The sequence below is a fragment of the Mus musculus genome, chromosome 7 (assembly GCF_000001635.26).
Source record: "Mus musculus strain C57BL/6J chromosome 7, GRCm38.p6 C57BL/6J".
In the NCBI taxonomy this organism is placed as follows: Eukaryota; Metazoa; Chordata; class Mammalia; order Rodentia; family Muridae; genus Mus; species Mus musculus.
Genome location: NC_000073.6, coordinates 118,209,173 through 118,231,095, shown reverse-complemented (window position 1 = coordinate 118,231,095; position 21,923 = coordinate 118,209,173). Strand labels below are relative to the sequence as shown.

Sequence of the window (21,923 nt, the reverse complement as noted above, 5' to 3'; positions counted from 1 at the left end):
AGGGGCATGGATTAAATCGCTACTTTGTAGGTTTATAGGTAGTGTGTAGTTTGTTTAACTTTCATCATGCAGTTAAACTAATTCTTTAGAGAATCTTTCCTCCTCTAGTCTAGGGCCTGTGTGAATGTACAGTTTTAATAAAGTAGTAAGAGGTGACAGTGTCATGGGAAAGTTGTATTTGAGGTGGCACAGCTTTACAGCCTTTGTGTCTTTTAAAAAGAAATAAGATTGATTGAGGTGGTGTATCAATGTAAGAATGTGTGTGCACTACTAGGCAGATTTTGGTAGGATTTAAAATTGTATAAATTTATTGAAATTAGCAAATAATGCCTTTTCTAAGGAGCTTCATATGTACTTTTTTATCTTTTTGTACAAGGAAATTATAAAAGTTTATTTTAAATTAAATGATTAAATGTGTTTAGTATAAAATATAACAAAAAAGGAGTTTGTAGATTTTGTAGGTCTGAAATAACTTAATAGGTGGTGTTAAGATGTTTCTAGCTTCCTTAAGTTTAAGCTAACCGTTAAGTATGTCAGTATTTCTGTGGCCTGCTGAGCACAGCTGGACTCTCCCACCTTTCCTTCTTGGACTCTGATACTGTTTCGGGTTTTTAGTAAGTTCTGTGCAACTCTCTTCAGTTAATGTGGTATAATAGTGTGATCTTGTGTCTTTTCTTAGTAGTTGATTTATAATATGCCTTCTGAGATTTATCTTTTTTTATTAAAAAAGTTTAAAAAGTGTGTTTTGTTTGTATGCACTACAGCGTGTTCATGAGGATCAGTGGGAGCTGCTTCTTTAACCAATTGTGTCCTGAGAGGGAGATTGAGCATAGTTCATTAGCCTTTTTAAAATTTTTAAAGAATTACTTTGTGTATGGGTATTTTGCCTGTGTGTATCATCCAATGCTCTTAGAAGCCAGAAGGTGGTATTGGATTCCCTCTGGAACTGGTGTTACAAATGGTATGAGCTACCTTGCAGGAGAAGTTGAAGTCAGGTTCTCTGGAAGAGCAGAACTGCGCTGAGCCTGCTTTCCAGCCCTAGTTCATCTAGCAGGCACCTTACCAGCTCCCAATACTTGTTTTTTTAAACAGTAGTTGGAAACCTGTTTGCTACCCCAGAATATTTAAGGAGATATGTCCTGTGGGAGTTACTAGAGATGTTGAATCAGTCAATTTAAAAATTTGCGTATGTCTTTGTATGATTTTATTGGCAAAGTTAGAAAATCAAGGTGTTCTATATGCTTTTACAAGGTTATTTTAATGTGCAAACTGAAAACTGCCTCTAGATGTTTCTGGAGATGTCCCCTGTAGAGAGCCACTGATGTAGATTCTAAGCTTAATTAATGCCTCTTCTTGTTTGTCTTAATGTTTGAACATGTTTCAAGTTAGGCTGTATCAGGTAGTTGCTTAGAAAGGTTGGTGCTGGAGAGAGATGGCTCGATGGTTAAGAGCACTGACTGCTCTTCCGAAGATCCTGAGTTCAAATCCCAGTAACCACATGGTGGCTCACAACCACCTGTAATGAGATCTGATGCTCTCTTCTGGTGTGTCTTGAAGACAGCTACAGTGTACTTAGATATAATAATAAATAAATCTTTGGGCCAGAGCGAGCAGAGGTCCCGAGTTCAATTCCCAGCAACCACATGATGGCTCATAACCACCTGTGCAGCTACAGTGTACTCACATACATAAAATAAATAAACAAATCTCTTAAAAAAAATAAAAGGAAGGTTGGTGCCCCTGACCTGTGGTATACCATCTCTCATGGTCATACTAATTTGGTAAGATTCTCTTTCTCCTTTCCTCCTTCCTTCCTTCCCCCTCCCTTCTTCCCCCTTCTCCGTTTATAGAATTGCATGTTTTATGTGTGTAGTGTTGCTCATGTGTTCATGTCTGTATCATATGCATGCTTGGTGCCCAAGGAGGTCAGAAAGTGTCTCATCCTCTGACAAGGTTGTTGTGCTAGAAGTTTATAACTGTTTATTGTTGGTTTTGGCAGCACCTGGATGTTACTGATCCAAGTTTTTCTGGGTGCTTTGACCAGATGGAGTTATGGATGGTTGCTAGTTGCCATGTGGGTGCTGAGACTTGACCCTGGGTCCTGTGGAAGAACAGCACATACTGTTAACAGATGAACCATCTCTCCAGTCCAAGAGAGTTTGTTGTTTAAGTGTACATGTCCAAGTCTCCAAGTGTATTATCCTGAACATGCTCCATCTCATCCTAAAGTGACATGTTCAAATTACACATTATCTGTAATTTTGTGGCACCACATCCTTTTTTTTTCTGCTTTTGTCTCACATGAAAATTAGCATCTTTTACATAGCATTTATTTTTATTTATATTTATATTTTTTATTTTTATTCATTTATTTTTTGGTTTTTCGAGGCAGGGTTTCTCTGTATAGCCCTGGCTGTCCCGGAACTCACTTTGTAGACCAGGCTGGCCTCGAACTCAGAAATCCGCCTGCCTCTGCTTCCTGAGTGCTGGGACTAAAGGCGTGCGACGCCACGCCCGGCTCATAGCATTTATTTTTGCTGTTTGTTTTTAAGACAGAATCTCACTGTGACTCAATGTTTAGCCCATCTAGCCTGGTGCTGCTTTAGTGCTGCTTAAATTTTTAATTTTGCATTATCCTTTAGTGGTTCGTTAATGAGAATTTAGACTATTCATTTATCAAAATAGGTGATAGACTGTTACAAACTTATGGATTTATTATAACAATAATTACTTATTTTAAATAAGGTGCTCTGTGGACTTTCAGAAGTTTCTCAGTCATTGTCAATGGCAAAGTTGCTGTTGTGCTAGAAGTTTATAACTGCTTATTGTTGGTTTTGGCAGCACCTGTCTTTTTCTGGTTCAAGTTTTTCTGAGTGCTTTGTCCAGATGTAGCTTGCAGCTTCAGTTCTTCCTATGGGCTATTTCTGGGGTCAGCAACTTGTTTCACTGGAGTATAGTGACATTAAACCAGTGGGATGGTGCTTATGTTTTCTTAAAAAGTGGGCAGTATAAGGCATGGTATCCTGAATTATTCAAAACAAAACTTGCTTTCTTTGAAAACCTTACCATAAGAAAGGAGTTTATTTTTTGAGGTGTTGAACCTAGGGCATCATGTATGTTAAAAGAGTGTTCTACCATTGAGCTTCTGCCCTAGCTGAAGGGCAAATACTGAAAAAATTAAAATGACTTTGATGGAAGTGATGCTGTGTAGTTCTTTTGGTTTTGACAAATGAATATAGTAGTGTAACTACTATAACCAGGCTATAATTATTCTCTTAGAAGCCCCTGTGTCCTTTTGTAATAAATTTCTGCACCTAGCCAGTGCTTCTTCATGGTTTAGAATATCACAAATAAGAATGTGGTTGGTTTTGAGGGGGTGGTAAAATGTATATAAAACGTGCCATTTGTTGACATCTCGATGTTATGCAGTCATTGAGCACTTGTATTTAGTTTGAATAACCCTATATCCACTAAGCAGTCACTCCACGTTCTCACTGTGATCCAGAACATGACAAGCACAGCCCTACCATTGTGAATCTGTTCAAATGAGTAGAACTGTGCAGTATGTGGCCTTTTGTTTCTGGCTAATGTCGCTTAGTCTGATGTTTCCCACTTTAACTCAAGGTGCTGCATGTGTGAGCACTTCATTCCTTCTTACTGCTGAATTATATTTTGCTGTATGATGCCTTGCATCTCTTTCTTCTCATATAGATGTCCACCTCTTGACTAATAATGTAACTGTGGTGGTAGAACTTTGTGTATGCTTTTATTGCAACATGTATTTTCAATTTTGGGCATATATATACCTTGAGAGATTTGCTGGTCTACTTGTAATTTTCTGCCCTTTGAAGGATGGTCAAACTGTTTCCTGAAGTGGCTGTAATATTTTACATCCTCATAGCAATGCAGAAAAGCTCCAGTTTCTTCTCTACATCCACATAAAATTTTGTTCTTTTTGTTTTTATTTTCAGTTTTAAGATTCTGATTATTGTAGTTAGTAAATTTCCCTTGTAGTTTTGATTTGCATTTTCCTAATTATAGATGTTATTGAATATTTTCATGTGCTCATTGACCCTTTGTCTCTGTCTCTCCCTTTCCTCTCTCCTTTATTTCTTGTTCTTGAGTCAGGCCTCCTGTATAGCTTGGCTGCCTGGATCTTGTGTTCTTTCTGGTTCTCCTACCGCAGCCTCCTGAGCCCATGCTCCATAGTGAAATTAGATCTTTGTAGTTAGATCTTTAAGCTAAAAGATAAAACTTAATACATGTCCATTCACCATCATCTTTTTTTTAAAGATTTATTTATTTGTTTATTATATGTAAGTACATTGTAGCTGTCTTTAGACACTCCAGAAGAGGGAGTGGAGTCAGATCTCCTTATGGATGGTTGTGAGCCACCATGTGGTTGCTGGGATTTGAACACTGGACCTTCGGAAGAGCAGTCAGGTGCTCTTACCCACTGAGCCATCTCACCAGCCCCCACCATCATCTTCTAAACTCCCATTCTTTCTTCTGCCTTCTTTTCTCCTTGTAGCAAAAACTGCATTTGGTCTTCTAATTGGAAGAGCATGTGGTTGTATGATAGTGCCTCTTGTTGTTAGTGGTAACATCTCAAGCAAGTGAGCAGCTAAAACCATCCTATAACTAATTAGCTAGCTAGCTAGCTAGCTAACTAACTAACTAACTAACTGTGTGAGTTTGAAAAAGGAGCTAATGGTGGGATTTTTTTTCCTGAAATTACATACCATTTTTATACCCTGTCTTAGTCACTGTTCTATTGCTGTGAAGAGACACCATGACCAAGGCAACTCTTATAAGAGAAAGCATTTAATAGGGGGGCTAGATTGTAGTTTCAGAGGTTTAGTCTATTATCATCATGGCAAGGAACATGGAGGCATGCAGCAAAAGTAGTTAAGAGCTACATCCTGATGGCAGGGGTTGGATAGGGGCAACTGAACCAGGTGTAGGCTTTTGAAACATCAAAGGCTACCCCTCCAGTGACACCCTTCTTTGAGCAAGACCACACCCACTCTAGTAAGTCCACACCTTCTCATCCTTTCACATGGCTCCATTGCTTTGTGACTAAGCATTCACATATATGAGCTGATAGAGGTCATTCTTAATTCAAACCACAACAGCATTTAGATTATGCAATTTAGAGTAGTCTTTTTTCTAGATTTATTTATTTTGAGACTGAGTCTGGTCTCTCTATGTAGCTCTGGTTGACCTGTAAGTTAGATACCTGCTTCTGCCTTCTGAGTGCTAGAACTAAGTCATGTGCCACCATGCCTATCTAGATTATAGATTCTTAGGATCCTGAATTGGAAATATCTTTTGTAATCTTTTAAAAGATGTGCGTGAGCCGGGCGTGGTGGCGCACGCCTTTAGTCCCAGCACTCGGGAGGCAGAGGCAGGCGGATTTCTGAGTTTGAGGCCAGCTTGGTCTACAAAATGAGTTCCAGGACAGCCAGGGCTATACAGAGAAACCCTGTCTCAAAAACAAAAAAACAAAAAACAAACAAAAAAGATTAAAAAAAAAAGATGTGTGTGAGTGCTTGAGTCCTCTTCTGGTATGGAAGTAGAGCTCAGAGGGCAACTTATAGGAATTGGTTTTCTCCTTCTAACGTGCTTCTGAGGTTGATTGAACTAATGTCACCAGGCTTGACTGCAAGTGCCTATACTCTCCCTAACCCTTTTTTGTAGTCTTTAGCTCTCAGTCCCTTTTGTAAAAGGTCCAAGAAAATGTTGGTATTCTTCCTTCTTTGTTTTGTTTGACAGTTGGGGACTGAACCAAGGTTCTCATGCCTTCTGTGCCATGTGCATTACTACTGAGCCCAGAAATGTTGATTTTCCTGGAAGGATTTGGAGAGGAAGTTTAGATCGCAGCTGAATTGCAAAGTTGAACAAAAAGCCCCAGTGACTTAATTTAGTCAACATGTAATTTTATATGCTGTCTAGGCATTGTGATACCTACCTAACAGGCCTCTGCCCTTCTGATGTTTTATACATTTTTTTGTAGAGTACATACAGTTAGTAAGAACTGAGGGAAAAACCATTAGGCCTTCTAAACTGCACAAATGATGGCTTCTAAGGAAACATGAGAAACTAACTTTGGCAAAGGAAAGTTGAATGAGGCTTGGGAAGATAATGAGAAAGGCTGAGGGAGCAAGGGCTGAGGACAATACTGTTTTGGCAGGCAGAAACTAAATTCTGTCTAGACACCAAAAAGTTAAAACTTGAGATCATAGATAAGTTAACTTGGAAAGGAACATATACAGGATGATGATGATGAGAGAGTGACATTAGTTTTGTGCCTTAGAATTATTTTTTGCATTGTGTAGAAGAGACGAGGGTGGTGGTGGTGGAGCTGAGTATTGGAGATGAGATATGTAGTTTGACAGATCATATAGTGCCTTTTATTAGAATACACCTGAAGGTGGCACTGTTTATTCTGTGGGCAGATACTGGGAACAAAGGAGTCAGTTCTGTTTGAGGTCTTAGAACATTGAGAGTTTTTGTTTGTTTGTTTGTTTGTTTGTTTTATTTTTGAGTTAAGGTTTTACTATATTGCCCAGACTGGATCTAGCTTTTGAGTTCAGGTTAGCTTCTTGCATCTGTTTCCCAAGTAGCTGGATTGCAGATGTGTTCCTGTGTCTAGCTTGAGAAGGTGGAATACACAGGCCTGATACTCAGAATGGATATATAGTGAGACCTACATGTGCAAGTTGATGATATGCAGATGATACTTTGTCAGCAAGGATTAATGTCAGCAAAGGTTAAAGAGAGTACAAATCAGGTGGCTTCCCAGAGAGTTTAAGGCTAGGCCTTTAAGAGTCTGCAAGGATTGGTGGTTTGGCAAAAGAGCCTGTGAGAGGATCAGGAGAATCAATTGTTCCATTCCCTCAAGATGTGAGTGTAAGTATTGTTTTATGAATTAAAAAAAATTAACTTATGTGTATGTGTGTGTGTTTTCATGATTGTTATAGTGCCTATAGAGGCCCAAAAAGGGTATTGGGTCTCTTGGAGCTGGAGTTTCAGGTGATTCTGAGCTGTCAGATACAGATGTTGGAACCCAAACTTTAGTCCTTTGGAAAAACAGCACAGTAATTCTTAAACATAGCTAAGCTGTTTCTCCAACCCATAATATAAGGATATTTAAAAGAGGGAGTTTTCAATTTTTTTTTCTATCTCATTTTTCAGGCAAAACTCACAACTCTACTTGTAGTCCTGTGAGAGCCCGAGAGAGTGAGTAGATTTCAGACTTGAAAGTAGATCTTGGATTTAGCAACCTGGAGGGCAGAGGCATGAGCAGAAATCACATCAGGTAGGAGTTGAGAAGCTGGAAGGGGTGAAGAAATGGGTGAGGGGAATGCAGACACTTGAATAGGTTGGCCACAGGGAGCATTGTGAGTGTGTGTGTACTCATATCTTTTAAATGAAAGACATTAACTTAGGAAATTTCACATATTTAGGAAATTTAGCTGTGTTGGGAAGAGAAGTAAAGTAAGTAAGTACCTGAAAAATGGAGAGGAATTAGAGGAGCTGGAGATGCAGGATTGAGTGTAGATTTGTTACCATATACCTCTTCTTGGCAAAGGTTGGAGTCTATGGGTTGGAGATAGGATGTTTTGGAATCAGAAGAGAATGGGAAGGTCTGAGTAGTTTGTTGGCAGTGTTATGCTTCTGAGTGAGTAGATGATCATTGGATTTATTTGGGGTTGTGGTTTTGCCATCTTAGTGTAAAGAAAATCATAAGCAAGATTAAGGAACTCTGCAAGGCTATTATGTCACAGTCTAAATTGGTTGCAGGATGAAGTAAGTAAAGAGGTTGTTTGGACTATATTGAATTACAGAGCCATTGTATCTACAGCCACTTTAAAGAATCAAACCAAACAAGACACCAGGCAGAGCAGCATTGAGAGAACATTTGGAAACTGAAAAATGGATATGGGGCTTTAGCTAAAAGAGTGAAATGAAGTCAGACATGGTGGTGCATGTCTTTAATTTTAGCACTTGGAGGCACAGGCAGGCAGATCTCTCTGAGTTTGAGGCCAGCCTAGTCTATCTAAGTTCTAGGACAGAGATTCTGTCTTTAAATACACACACACACACACACACACACACACACACACACACACACACAGAGCTCTCTGTGGCCAACCTATCCAAGATGTCTGCATTCCCCTCACCCATTTCTTCATCCCTTTCAGCTTCTCAACTCCTACCTGATGTGTCTGTCTGTCTGTCTGTCTGTCTGTCTCTCTCTCTCTCTCTCTCACACACACACACACACACAGGGAGGGAGGGAGGGAGAGGGCAGGGAGAGGGAGAAGTGTACTGAAAGGCAGCCCTTAGAGGTGAGTGGGGTGAATGTTTTTCTTTTTCTTTTTTTAAACAGATTTATTTGTCTGTCTATCAATCAATCAATCAATCAATCAATCAATCATATGTAAGTGCACTGTAGCTGTCTTCTGACACACCAGAAGAGGGCATCAGATCTCACTACAAATGGTTGTAAGCCACCACATGGTTGCTGGGATTTGAACTCAGTGCTTTTAACCACTGAGCCATCTCTCCAGCCTCAGGGTGAATGTTTCAGTGATCTGAAAAGTAAGGTGAAGTTTTTAGGAACTTGGCTTTGAAGAATCTGGACGGGCTGGAGAGATGGCTCAGTGGTTAAGAGCACTGACTGCTCTTCCGGAGGTCCAGAGTTCAGTTCCCAGCAACCACATGGTGGCTCACAACCATCTGTAATGGGATCTCATGCCCTCTTCTGGTGAGTCTGTAGACAGCTACAGTGTACTCATTTATATACATACATACATATATATATATATGTGTGTGTGTGTGTGTGTGTGTGTGTGTATATATATATAATATATATATATATATATATATATATATATATATATATATATATATATATAATCTTTAAAAAAAAGAATCTGGACAATAACTGATGAGATGGAATGTGCAAGACAGGGTCTCATGTGACCTAGTCTGCTCTTCAAATTGCTATGTAGGTGAGGCTGTCCTTCAATTCTTGATCCTCCTACCTCCACCTCCTAAGAGCTAGGATTCCATATGTGACCCTTACTAGATATTTAGAAGGAAAGGAATCCAGTTACTTGTACAGGAGTGTTGTTCATGTGCTCTTGCAGGTATTGTGAGAGTAGTTAAGTGGAAGAGTCTGGCCTACAGAAGGGAAAAGTGTTTGGGAGACAGGTGAAACTTAGGGTCTAGGTGACTTCTCTAGGAAAGAGCTTTATTTATCTAATGAAGATAGAAAAGGCTACATGGAGGTGAATTTGGATTTACAGGGAGAAAGTTTGTAGTCACTAGTACAACTGGGAACCTCAGTCACCCAACCCATAAAATGCAATTAAGAGGGTTGTGGTAAAGATGGAATGCAATGGTAGATGTTACTCTACTCACTGCCGTGGTAGACATTTGACAAAAGCAGCTCAAGGGAAGAAGGATTTATTTTGGCCCATGGTTTCAGAGTGTCTCAGTCCATCATGGCAGGTATGGTGGCCAAAGTAGAAGAGTGTGATAGGAAGGAGTCAGGGACCCAAGGACCTGCCTTCAACGAACCACTTTTTTTTTTCTTTTTTTTCTTTTGGTTTTGATTTTTTGAGACAGGGTTTCTCTGTGTAGCCCTGGCTGTCCTGGAACTCACTCTGTAGACCAGGTTGGCCTCGAACTCAGAAATCAGCCTGCCTCTGCCTCCTAAGCGCTGGGATTAAAGGTGTGCGCCACCACTGCCCAGCAACAACCCACTTATGGTGAATTCCTAAAGCAGTGGTTCTCAACGTTCCTAGTGCTGAAACCCTTTAATACAGTTCTTCATTTTGTAGTGACTCCCAACCATAAATTATTTTTGTTGCTACTTCATAAGAGTACTTTTGCTACTATTATGAGTTGTAATGTAAGTATCTGTGTTTTCCAGTGGTCTTAGGTGTGCCCTGTGAAAGAGTTGTTTGACCTTCAAGAGAGTTTCACCCATAGGTTGAGAATGCCTGTTCAAAAAGTCCTAAAATCTCCCAAAATAGGACTACCTGATGGGGACAATGCATTTCAAACATGATCATGTGTGTGTGTGTGTGTGTCAGATGTGAACCTTTAATTAGGCTTGTTGCTCTTAGTAGGAGCTCATTGTGTTAGCACCTCTTAGAGTGAAAGTATAGTCTCTAAACCTGTGTAGCATTGAAGGTTTTGTTAAAGATTACAGCAGAGCAAAGGAATATGAGGGAAGTGTTTACTAGGCTTTTCTCTGAAGACAGGCACATGAAGCAAAGGTTACAACCTAAAATAATTTCTTCTTAGTGATTATACCTTCCCTTTAATCAGATTAGCTGTCAACAGGGTATTTGAAGTGTCTTGGGAGTCCCACATTTATCTGGTACTATTAAAATTATACTTTACCAAGAAATTGTAGGGCTGGTGAGATGGTTCAGTGGGTAAGAACACTGACTACTCTTCCAAAGGTACTGAGTTCAAATCCCAGCAACCACATGGTGGCTCACAACCACCCATAATGAGATCTGATGCCCTCTTCTGGTGCGTTTGAAGACAGCTACAGTGAACTTATAATAATAAATAAATCTTTGGGCCGGAGCAAGTGGGGTTGGCCAGAGCAAGCAGAGGTCCTAAGTTCAATTCCCAACAATCACATGAAGGCTCACAACCATCTGTACAACTACAGTGTATACTCATATACATAAAATAAATAAATCTTAAAAAAAATTTTAGTAAGTACATTTTTAATGTTGCAAAGTAGATGCAAATTCATTTGTAATTGTGAAGTGAAACTACATTGTTTTATTAAACATGAATATAGTTTTTTAAAGAAGAGTTTTGTAATTTTTGGGTGAGTATATTCAGTGTTTTTTTTTTTTTAAATATAGGTACAGGTAGAGGCAGTATAGTCTCTAATACTGTCCTTCCTTCTGATGCTAGTTGCAAGTAAAGTTCTTATGTATCAGGCTTATAGTTTATTTATCACAGAAAGTGTTCATATTAATATTAGCGATGGACACATAGGACAGAGTTCAGGAAAGTTCCAGATATGAAACTTGTAGTTGTCCTTTCCTTGGAGAAACACAGATGGTATGACTTCCTGTTGGTATCTATGTTTAATAGCTTTTGTGGGAATTTTTATTGAAGCTCTGTAGCTAATTGCCTGCATAGTTATCTTAGTTTCTAGCCCTCTGGAGTTTGATCTATGCAATTCAAATGTTCTACAAAGTCATATCGTTCCACTTTGTGGTATGGTTTAGATTCCTCCAGGTGAACAAAAAGAGCCTTCCTAGGCAAGATTTTAGAGCCTACCTACTAGAATCCATGGCTAAAAGCTAGAGCTTCCTTCGGATAAGGTAAAAAATATATTTTGTTTTCATTCAGTCTAGACTTACTAGCTACTGAGTTACAATAAAAATAGGTTAAAAAAAAAACCCCTTATAAATAAGTAATTAAAACTTGGTGTTATAGTCACTTAGTACTTAGATAGTTAAGGAAAATTTACCAAGAAATTATATTACTTACATTTTTAATATAGCAAAATTGATGCAAATTCATTTATAATTTTGGAATGAAAATAGATTCTGTTAATTTGGACATTACTACCACCACCACCACCACCACTACTGTTTTGCTTTTTGTTTTAGGGAGACAGGGTTTCTCTGTGTTAAAGAACAACCTTGGCTGTCCTGGACTTGCTTTGAAGACCAGGCTGTCCTCAAACTTGCAGAGATCCACCTGCCTCTGCCTCCTGAGTGCTGTGTGTCACCATGCCCAGCCCTGAATGCAAATTTTTTTCAAGAGAGTTTTGTATAAGTCTCAGAGGGTTTGGAAAGCTGGCTAAGTGATGAATAAGACTGGTTACTCTTGCAGGGGACCCAGGTTTTATTTCTAACACTTAATGGCAGAATTCCAAATCCAAGGGAAACTTATACCCTCTTTTGGCTTCTGCAGGAACCAGATATGCCTGGAGTTTACATATATACATACATGCAGGCTAAATGTTCATACACAAAGAATAAAAAAGTAAAATTAAAAGGAAAGTGTCTAAGCTTGTCAAGTAATCTTTCCGCCCTAGACAATGGTGTTTTTGAAGCCCTAAGCTTTTTGTCCTTTCTTCCCCTTCACGAAAACATGTTTGAATCCAGGTGAGTAAGAGACTGTCCTGGTTAGTGTTTGGTCACCTTGACACTAGCTACAGTTATTTGGGAAGAGGGAACTTTGATTGAGAAAATGCTAGATCAGATTGGCCCGAGTGTAAAGCCTGTGTGGCCTTTTTATTTTTTATTTTTTTAAACGGACCCAGCTCACTGTGGGCAGTGCCAACCCTGGGCAAGGTGATCCTGAATTTTATAAGGAAGTCAGTTGAATCAGTTTCCTCCATGGTTTCTGCTTCACTTCTGCCTCAGGTTCTTACTCAGACTTCTCTTGGTGATGGAGGTAACCTGAGAGTTGTAAGCTGAAGTAATAACCTCCTTTCTTCGCCTGGTCGCTTTTGTCATGGTGTATTATCACAGGAGCAGATAGAAGCCCGAAGACAGAGACATTACAGGGACAGTATTAGATTTAAGCTTTAAAAGAGACATCATTTTCATGCAGACTGAGCTCCTGGCATCTCCTTCAGCTGTCTCTTGCGTATCACTGTTGCAGAGAGTATATATTCTTACCCCATAGCTCTCATTTCCTGGTTTATGTCCATTACAGAATAGCTCAAGCCCAGGTTAAAAACAGCTTAATGTGATGATGCTTAGTCCAGTGGCACCACTAGATGTGTGTTTGCATCAAGTCTTTTAGGGTCCTTTATGGAAATGCTTCCTTGTAGGGAATTTCCTGACTTCACACTTTCTAGAGGTGGCTTTTTGGGGGGAATGGGGTTGCTCTATGTAATGCTCATAGGAGCTGTACCAAAGACTATCCAAAAGATGCTGTCTCCTGTCTGTGGCAGATGTATGAGGGCTAAAGAGTTGAGTCAGCTGAGGTGAATGGCCTTCTGGATTTATACTTTTTCTGGGTTTCGAATATAAGTAAATAAAATGATTGGTAACTGTATTCACACTCGCGATCTATATGTTACAGTTAAATTTAAATTCTTATGGATTCACTTTTTTTTTGGATTGCCACTTAAAGAGTCTTTGTCCTCCAAGGCAGAGTGGCTTTCCATTGGGATTTTTGCTTCAGTATTTGAACTTACAGTGGCCATAGTTAATGAAAAAGCACTGAACCCATGAGTGAGATTTGCTTCATGTTTGAACAAATGTTTTAACCCACTGTCTTCACTAATACTGTAACTGCTGTCTTACAGATTGACTTGATGCAAAACACCACAAAGGCTCCATATTACACAGTATGCGATTTTTGAGGTATGAGCTTTAGAAACTTACTACCTCTCATGTGGCATGTACATCAGCTGTAACTTCAGTTGGATCATTTTGGGGGAAATTTATGCATTTCTTCTTTTTTCCTCTTCACATTTTTAGAGTATTAAAGGGACTGTGGAAATATTTTTGGATCCTTGTGAGGATTCTTAGTCTAACATAATTTTCTTTCTCCACAAAATTGAAACACTGATTCTGGTAGATAGCTTTTTTAGCTCTTCTAACTAGCTTGCTTAGCACTGATTCCTACCTCATGGAGTTGAAATCTATATTTTCTGTTTTGTGCTTTGCTAAATCCTAAGTGCTTATTTCTGTTCTTAACAGTTATTTTTTAGACTGTGGTTGTCTTGTCTTGTTGGTGCTACCAGCTAATACTTTCTGAGACATAAGCAGAATAGATACTGTAAAAGTTGCTGTTTTATAAGAATGCTCAGCCATTTTGTATTTTGTGCATTTTGTGTCAGAATACATGTGCTCAGTGCAAGTTGGAAATGCACATTTGCATTAGAAGAGCCTGACCAGGAGGGCATTTGGGGCTGTTCTCATAGAGTGGCTCTGGCCTAGGGAGTTCTTGTTATTGTTAAATTTTTTACTTTATGATGAAAAAAACTTATGTTCATAACTTTTGGGAGTCAAAAACCTTTGTTTCTAATGAATTGGGAAATCATTCTTGGTTTTGTAAGCATACTGTGAAATCACATGAATCTAATAAGTTAAAATCTTTTGGTAGCAATACAGTGCTTAATTTCTTCATTGAAGAGCATAGGCTGCTTTACATGTATGTAAGAACTTTGTATTGCATTTACATGCTCAAGGACTGCTAATACATGCTTTTAGCTTGGAAAACTCGAGTTTATTTTGAATTATGGCCATAATTCCTACTGTGTGCCCTGCAAGCTATGTATTTGTTAATAATTCTGAATATGAGCTTTGTAACAGCCTTGCATGTTAGATAGGTATTAATTCACATTTTATACAAGAGAAAACAAAGGCCTGGAAAACAACAAGGGACCATGCTGTTAAAATGCTAGGACTGGAGACTTAGCCCAGATGTTTTTAACTTGCCCAATCTACAGTCTTATGTTACTGCTTTTTCCACAGAAAGCCCTAGTTAGGATAGTATGGGCCACATGTGCGCATACTGAGAATAGGAAATGCCGCATATATAAACATTGATAAACAAGTTTTGTATATCAGAATTAGTCATGTCCTTATCTGATTGTGCATTTAGTAAGTTATTATTTTTTTGTCAGATTGAAGTAGGTGAAACCTCACTCTTAGACCCTCTCCTCCCCTCCCCACAATCCTGCCAGGAAGCCCATAAGCTCTCCCTTTTTTTCCAGTATTTTTTGAGAAAGTAACAATGTATTAGTTGATTATAGGCAAAAATTTAATATACTGTTTTTAGAGATATGAAGGATTATTTTTCAATTGTTTAATACATCTTTATGCTCCACTGAGCATTCTTAGTGGCTGACTTACTGCCTGCAATAAAGTATCTCCAATCCCCCCGCGCTCCCCGCCATTTCTTGGACGATTTTATTTCTCTGCAATCAAAGAATTAGCTTTGTTTGTATGGGCACAGACTCTTTGTACTTGGACGTAAGGATAAGGACAGTCTATCCATAGCAGTTTTAGCTTGCTGTGTTGTGTTGCTTACTCAGATTTTCTAGTTAGGAGTTCAAGTTTAATTGGCCCTGTTCTGTGATCTGTATCAGCAGGAATTGCAGTAAGTACAGACCAAGGAGTCCAGCTTGTGGGGTTAAGAACAGGATGATAAAGTAAAAAAGAAGCATGTATGCAAACTCCTGCTGCCTCATGAGTTCAGGGTTTTGGTTTGTTTGTTCTGTGGTACTGGGTATTAAGCCGAGAACCTCACCTTGTTTATAGTAGCCAAGGAGCTCTAAACTGCCCTTTACCCTCCCACTCGCCAATCATCAGAGTTTTTAAAGATTTATTTATTTTTATGTGCATTGATGTTTTACCTGCACATATGTATGTGAGGGTGCCCAACACTCTAGAAGTGGAGTTACAGATAGATGGTTGGGAGCTGTTGTGAGTGCTGGGAATTGAACCTCAGTTCTCTGGAATAGCAGCCAATGTGGTTTGGTTTTGGTTTTGGTTGTTATTTGTTTTTAAAAGATTTTATTTATTTTATGTATGTGAGTACACTGTAGCTGTCTGCAGACACACCAGAAGAAGGCATTGGATCCCATTACAGATGGTTGTGAGCTGCTATGTGGTTGTTGGGAATTGAATTCAGGACCTCAGTGCTCTTTACCGATGAGCCATCTCTCCAGCCCATAATTTTTTTTCCTTTTTTGGGGGGTGGGGAAGGTAGATTTCAGGGTTTTTCTGTGGACCCCTGGGTGTCATAGAACTCACTTTATAGACCAGGCTGGCCTTGAACCCAGAGATCTGACTGCCTCTTGAGCCTTGTGATTAAAGGCATTCACCACCACCTCAGACTTTGGGGACCACATGTTAGAAGGAGAGAATTGACTGCCACAAGTTGTCATTTTAAACTTTTATATGTTTGCTGTGGCACTTGTGGGCACATGTATATACCCACCACTGAGGGTTACACTCACATTAAGTAAGCAAATGTAATAAAAAATCACATCAGATTTTTATGAGGCAAGGTGTCACTGGTTGGCTTTGGGGCCGAACTTTGTGATCTTGCTTTTATCTGAGTAGTTAAGATTGTAGGTTTTATCACCAGCCCAGAAGTTTTTTTTTTTTTTTTTGGTTTTTCGAGACAGGGTTTCTCTGTGTGTAGCCCTGGCTGTCCTGGCACTCACTTTGTAGACCAAGCTGGCCTCGAACTCAGAAATCCGCCTGCCTCTGCCTCCCGAGTGCTGGGATTAAAGGCATGCGCCACCACACCCGGCTTCAGAAGATATTTGTAATAGAGAAATTACTGCTATTACTACTATTTTTTTAAAGGAATTTCTTTTTCTTGGGACAGTCAAACAAGCAACTACTTATTTGTATTCTTATGCTAAAATAGAATATTTGGTTTTCTTCTGTCTTGACAATTTATGAGTGATACCTAGAAGAATAAGACTTACGAAATTCTTGTAGGTTGCCTTGGTTCTTTATTTCACTTACGAGGAAATTGAGACATAGAACTAATAGGAGCTAATAGGTGGATAAAGATGTTGAGTTTTGTCTTGAGCTACACCACTAGTTAATTCCTAAGTGTCAGGCATTATTCTGACAGTAATTACATTACTGATTCCAGTCCTCAGAGTCAGAATGTCTGGAATTCTGAGACCTTGCCTTCTCTTAGCATTTTGTTTGCTGGGCTGGCAAGATGTGTGTAAGTGCTCTTGTTGTCAAGCCTGATGACCTCAGTTCAGACTTTGGGGACCACATGTTGGAAGGAGAAAATTGACTGCCACAAATTGTCATTTTTAACTTTTATATGCTTGCGGTGGCACTTGTGGGCATATGTATATACCCACTACTGATCTTACACTCACAATAAGTAATTAAATGTAATAAAATTTTTTTATTTTATTTTAATTTTTTTTTGGTTTTTCGAGACAGGGTTTCTCTGTGTAGCCCTGGCGTCCTGGATCTCACTTTGTAGACCAGGCTGGCCTTGAACTCAGAAATCCGTCTGCCTCTGCCTCCCCAGTGCTGGGATTAAAGGCATGTGCCACCACGCCCTGCTAAAATTTTTATTTCTTACTTTTCAAATAAGTTTAGTTGGCATTCTTTTTGGCAAAGGCATTGAAATATAGCTGAGCATAAACAAAATCTTTCTTTTAGTTAGTGTTCTTATAGCCTACTTGTTTTTCAAATACCAGTGCATATTTTCCTGCTAGATAATTGAAGATTCCATTGAGAGCTTGGTAGATATTGCTACAGGCACTAACTTTACAAGAAGTTTGGAACACACTTTGACATGCTGACACTATTTTTTATTTATAACCAGGAAGACTGACCACTAAACCTTTTCTGGAAGGATTGTGTAGGAAGAATTACTTTTTAGAATCACATCATGGGAGCGAATCCTTTAGCTAGAGTGACCAGTTGTTTAGTTTTTCTGGGACAGGAAGCATGCAAAACAAGAAACTCCTTGGGCTGAGGAGGTAGCTTTCTCCATAAAACAATTGTTGCATATGCACAAGGACATGAGTTGGATTCCTAGCACACACATAAAAAGCTGTATGTGGTATGTATGTTTGTAATTACAGCTCAGGGGAAGCAGAGAGAGGCAGATTTGTGGAGCTCCCTAGCCAGCCAGCTCCATTATTGTATCTCAAGTCCCAGCAGGAGACTCCCAGGGGGAATCAAAGGTCTGAGGGGTAACACCTGAGCTTGGATCGAAACCTGTTCGTCTCTACACATATGCACCTATGGATATGCACATATACACATTGGCACCTGCACACATCTCCCTTCTTTGAAAAAAGCAAATTAAGTAAATGAACAAATTAACATCAGTATAATCCAGCAGGAGAGCATGAGCCACAGGCAGTTCATTGTTGACAGTCTCTTTGCTGAAAGGCTTACTAGACAATGGAGTGCTTATATAGAGTTATGGCTGAGCATAAAGGGTAGAGGGGGAGATGCCATATAGCTTTGGCTATTGAAATATTTGCTTAAAGCTGTGATACTAATATTTTCTTTTTCTTTTTCAGAACTGATAGTGCATCAGCCGACCCAGATACTTTAAAATACTCCTCATCTAGAGATAGGGGTGTTTCTTCCTCTTATGGACTGCAACCTTCAAATTCAGCTGTGGTGTCTCGGCAAAGGCACGATGATACCAGAGGCCATGCTGACATACAGAATGACGAAAAGGGTATATAGATTTTCTCCTGTTGGGGCATGCTTCTGTTTTAGACCTGCTTCTCTTTTTTTTTTAACCCTCCTTCCAGGTAACATCTGAGGTTCTTCCAGGCTACTGTCTCATTTACTCATCCAAAATGTGCTTAAAGCATCTGTCTGAATTGAACTTTATTTCTCTACTCATCTTGCAATGAAGGGATCAAAATGGTTTGGAGTCAGGTAGCACAGGGGAGATGAGAGAATTAGGTTGTAAATGGGTAAGATCCTGTTAGCTGAGGGAATGAAACAGGGCCCTGTTAATATAATGTAAACATTGCTGTTTTCAGGTGGCTACAGTGTCAATGGAGGATCTGGGGAAAATACTTATGGTCGGAAGTCGTTGGGGCAAGAGCTGAGGATTAACAATGTGACCAGCCCTGAGTTTACCAGTGTTCAGCATGGCAGTCGTGCATTAGCCACCAAAGACATGAGGAAATCACAGGGTAAGACTTGGAGACCAGGGTTGACACATTACCCCTGATGTCCATGAGCAGATGAGTGCAGCTGGCAGCCATTTACATTATATTTCTGTGAACTTCTAGCTTGTAAGAAAGGGTTACAAGTCTGGGTAATATAGTATTTATTTGCTTGTTTGAGACAGGGTTTCTCTTAACAGCTCTGGCTGTCCCAGAACTCACTTCATAGACCAGACTGGCCTAGAATTCAGAGATCCACCTACCTCTGCCTCCCAGGTGCTGGGATTAAAGATGTACACCACCATGCCCAGCTTCTGAATAGGCAGTGGATATGGTAAGCGGAGTCTTTTTAAAATTTAAATATACTCACACCTTGCCTTCTTTTGCAGATTTTTGAGTATAAATAAATAAAGTGCTTTCAACATTCAGAATATTAAAGATAATGTGTATTCAAGCCAGGCATAGTGGTACATCCCTTTAATCCCAGCACTTGAAAGGCAGAGATCAGTAGATCTCTATGAGTTCAAGGCTAGCATGGTTTGCATAGTGAATTCCAGGACAGCCAGAGCTATATAATAGAGACCCCCATCTCAAAAACAAACAAACAAAACCAAACATAATGCATATTTCTTTCATTAAAGGGAAGTAAAATTTTATTGGTAAAGCTTCATACAAAGTTGAGGGGTATGTGTGTGTGTATGTGTGTGTGTGTGTGTGTGTGTGTGTGTGTATATATATATATATATATATATATATATATATATATATATATATATATATATATATGGTTTGTTTTATACAGTTGCTTTTTGCACAGCGTACTTTGTTTTATGTGTACCTTGTTGAACATTTTGTGTGGGTACAAATATACCACCTTTAAGAAATGCATTTAACTTTAAAACAAACAAACAAACAAACAAACAAACAACTGATTTCTTGGGCTAGGGAGATGGCTCAGTGCTTAGGTACAGTTTTTATTCTTATACCCGGGTTTGATTCCCAATACCCTTCTGTCCAAACTAGAGAAGTGATAATGTGAACAAGCTGTTTCCTGCAGAGGCATCTCTTGAGAAATAGAAACATGGTCTTTTCTGCCTATAGAGACATGTCTCTGGCTTAGAGTCATTGCCTATTTTTGTTTTGTTTTCCTCTCCCTTGTTTTTTAAAATTTTTTTCCTTTTTTTTTGGTTCTTGTTTTTTGTTTTTTCTTGAGATGACTTCTCTGTTTTTCCTTAATCTCAAAACTTATGAGCTCAGAATAGTTGGTAGGGTTTGTGACTGCAGTTAACTGACACCATGCCCCCTTTTACCTGGGTCTTGAAAATAGCTTGAAATGGAACTGAAAAAAATGACTTCCTAAGCTTTGTTTTTTTTTTCTTTCTTTCATTCATGTCATCTTTGACAAGAGTTTTTGGGGGTCTGTGGAACTGTAAACAGGCATTCTCCTGTAGATACAAAGAGCCGAACAAAGGAGAGACCAGTATACCCTGGTTTTGATGCACTTCAGAACACCTGATGTACACTTCATATTTTTAGTGTACTAAGTGGCTACAAAATATTTATATTCACAGAGCGATCGATGTCGTACTCTGATGAGTCTCGACTGTCGAATCTTCTTCGGAGGATCACCCGGGAAGATGACAGAGACCGAAGACTGGCTACTGTAAAGCAGCTGAAGGAGTTTATTCAGCAGCCAGAAAATAAACTGGTGAGTAAAGTGCTTGGAGTTGCTGAGGGTTGTCAGGGTTTTCAAAGCACACACGTGGTTCTGTGTTAGGATTGCAGGGCTTGATTTGCTTCCAGGAAGAAAATGAAGGGCTTCCTTACCTTGCATCTGGCCTATGTTAAGGTGCCTTGAATGATAGGCCCCTAATGTGTTGTTTATCTGTGATGGCTATTGTTGGAGTCACTCTGGTGTCTTTCATAAAGTGCATTAAATACTTTTTAAAACATAGTTTAAGTTGTGGATAATAGCCCTGCTTGCAACCATCTGTAATGGGATCTGATGCCCTTTTTTAATGTGTCTGAAGAGAGCGACAGTGAACTCACACATAAAATACAACATAAAATACAACAGTGTACTCACACATAAAATACAACATAAAATACAACAGTGTGCTCACACATAAAATACAACATAAAATACAACAGTGAACTCACACATAAAATACAACATAAAATACAACAGTGAACTCACACATAAAATACAACATAAAATACAACAGTGAACTCACACATAAAATACAACATAAAATACAACAGTGTGCTCACACATAAAATACAACATAAAATACAACAGTGTGCTCACACATAAAATACAACATAAAATACAACAGTGAACTCACACATAAAATACAACATAAAATACAACAGTGTGCTCACACATAAAATACAACAGTGAACTCACACATAAAATACAACATAAAATACAACAGTGTGCTCACACATAAAATACAACATAAAATACAACAGTGTGCTCACACATAAAATACAACATAAAATACAACAGTGAACTCACACATAAAATACAACATAAAATACAACAGTGTGCTCACACATAAAATACAACAGTGAACTCACACATAAAATACAACATAAAATACAACAGTGTACTCACACATAAAATACAACAGTGTGCTCACACATAAAATACAACATAAAATACAACAATGTGCTCACACATAAAATACAACATAAAATACAACAGTGTGCTCACACATAAAATACAACATAAAATACAACAGTGTGCTCACACATAAAATACAACAGTGAACTCACACATAAAATACAACATAAAATACAACAGTGTACTCACACATAAAATACAACAGTGTGCTCACACATAAAATACAACATAAAATACAACAGTGTGCTCACACATAAAATACAACATAAAATACAACAGTGTGCTCACACATAAAATACAACATAAAATACAACAGTGAACTCACACATAAAATACAACAGTGTGCTCACACATAAAATACAACATAAAATACAACAGTGTGCTCACACATAAAATACAACATAAAATACAACAGTGTGCTCACACATAAAATACAACATAAAATACAACAGTGTGCTCACACAAAATACAACATAAAATACAACAGTGTGCTCACACATAAAATACAACATAAAATACAACAGTGTGCTCACACATAAAATACAACATAAAATACAACAGTGAACTCACACATAAAATACAACAGTGTGCTCACACATAAAATACAACATAAAATACAACAGTGTGCTCACACATAAAATACAACAT

General features: G+C 38.7%; 1 protein-coding gene across 4 annotated transcripts in view; it reads left to right on the top strand.

The window, feature by feature from the left end:
* Positions 1-21,923, top strand: part of Smg1 (SMG1 homolog, phosphatidylinositol 3-kinase-related kinase (C. elegans)) — a 113,130-nt gene that overhangs the window by 13,342 nt on the left and 77,865 nt on the right. For 2 of the 4 annotated variants that reach the window (XM_006507678.3, XM_030242506.1), the window contains exons 2-5: positions 13,319-13,376; positions 18,044-18,207; positions 18,521-18,676; positions 20,221-20,357. In XM_006507678.3, coding sequence (XP_006507741.1) covers positions 13,363-13,376; positions 18,044-18,207; positions 18,521-18,676; positions 20,221-20,357 — 471 coding nt within the window. In that variant the 5' untranslated portion in view covers positions 13,319-13,362. The remainder of the gene's footprint in view (positions 1-13,318; positions 13,377-18,043; positions 18,208-18,520; positions 18,677-20,220; positions 20,358-21,923) is intronic. The other 2 variants (XM_006507677.3, NM_001031814.1) reach the window with 1 other exon arrangement.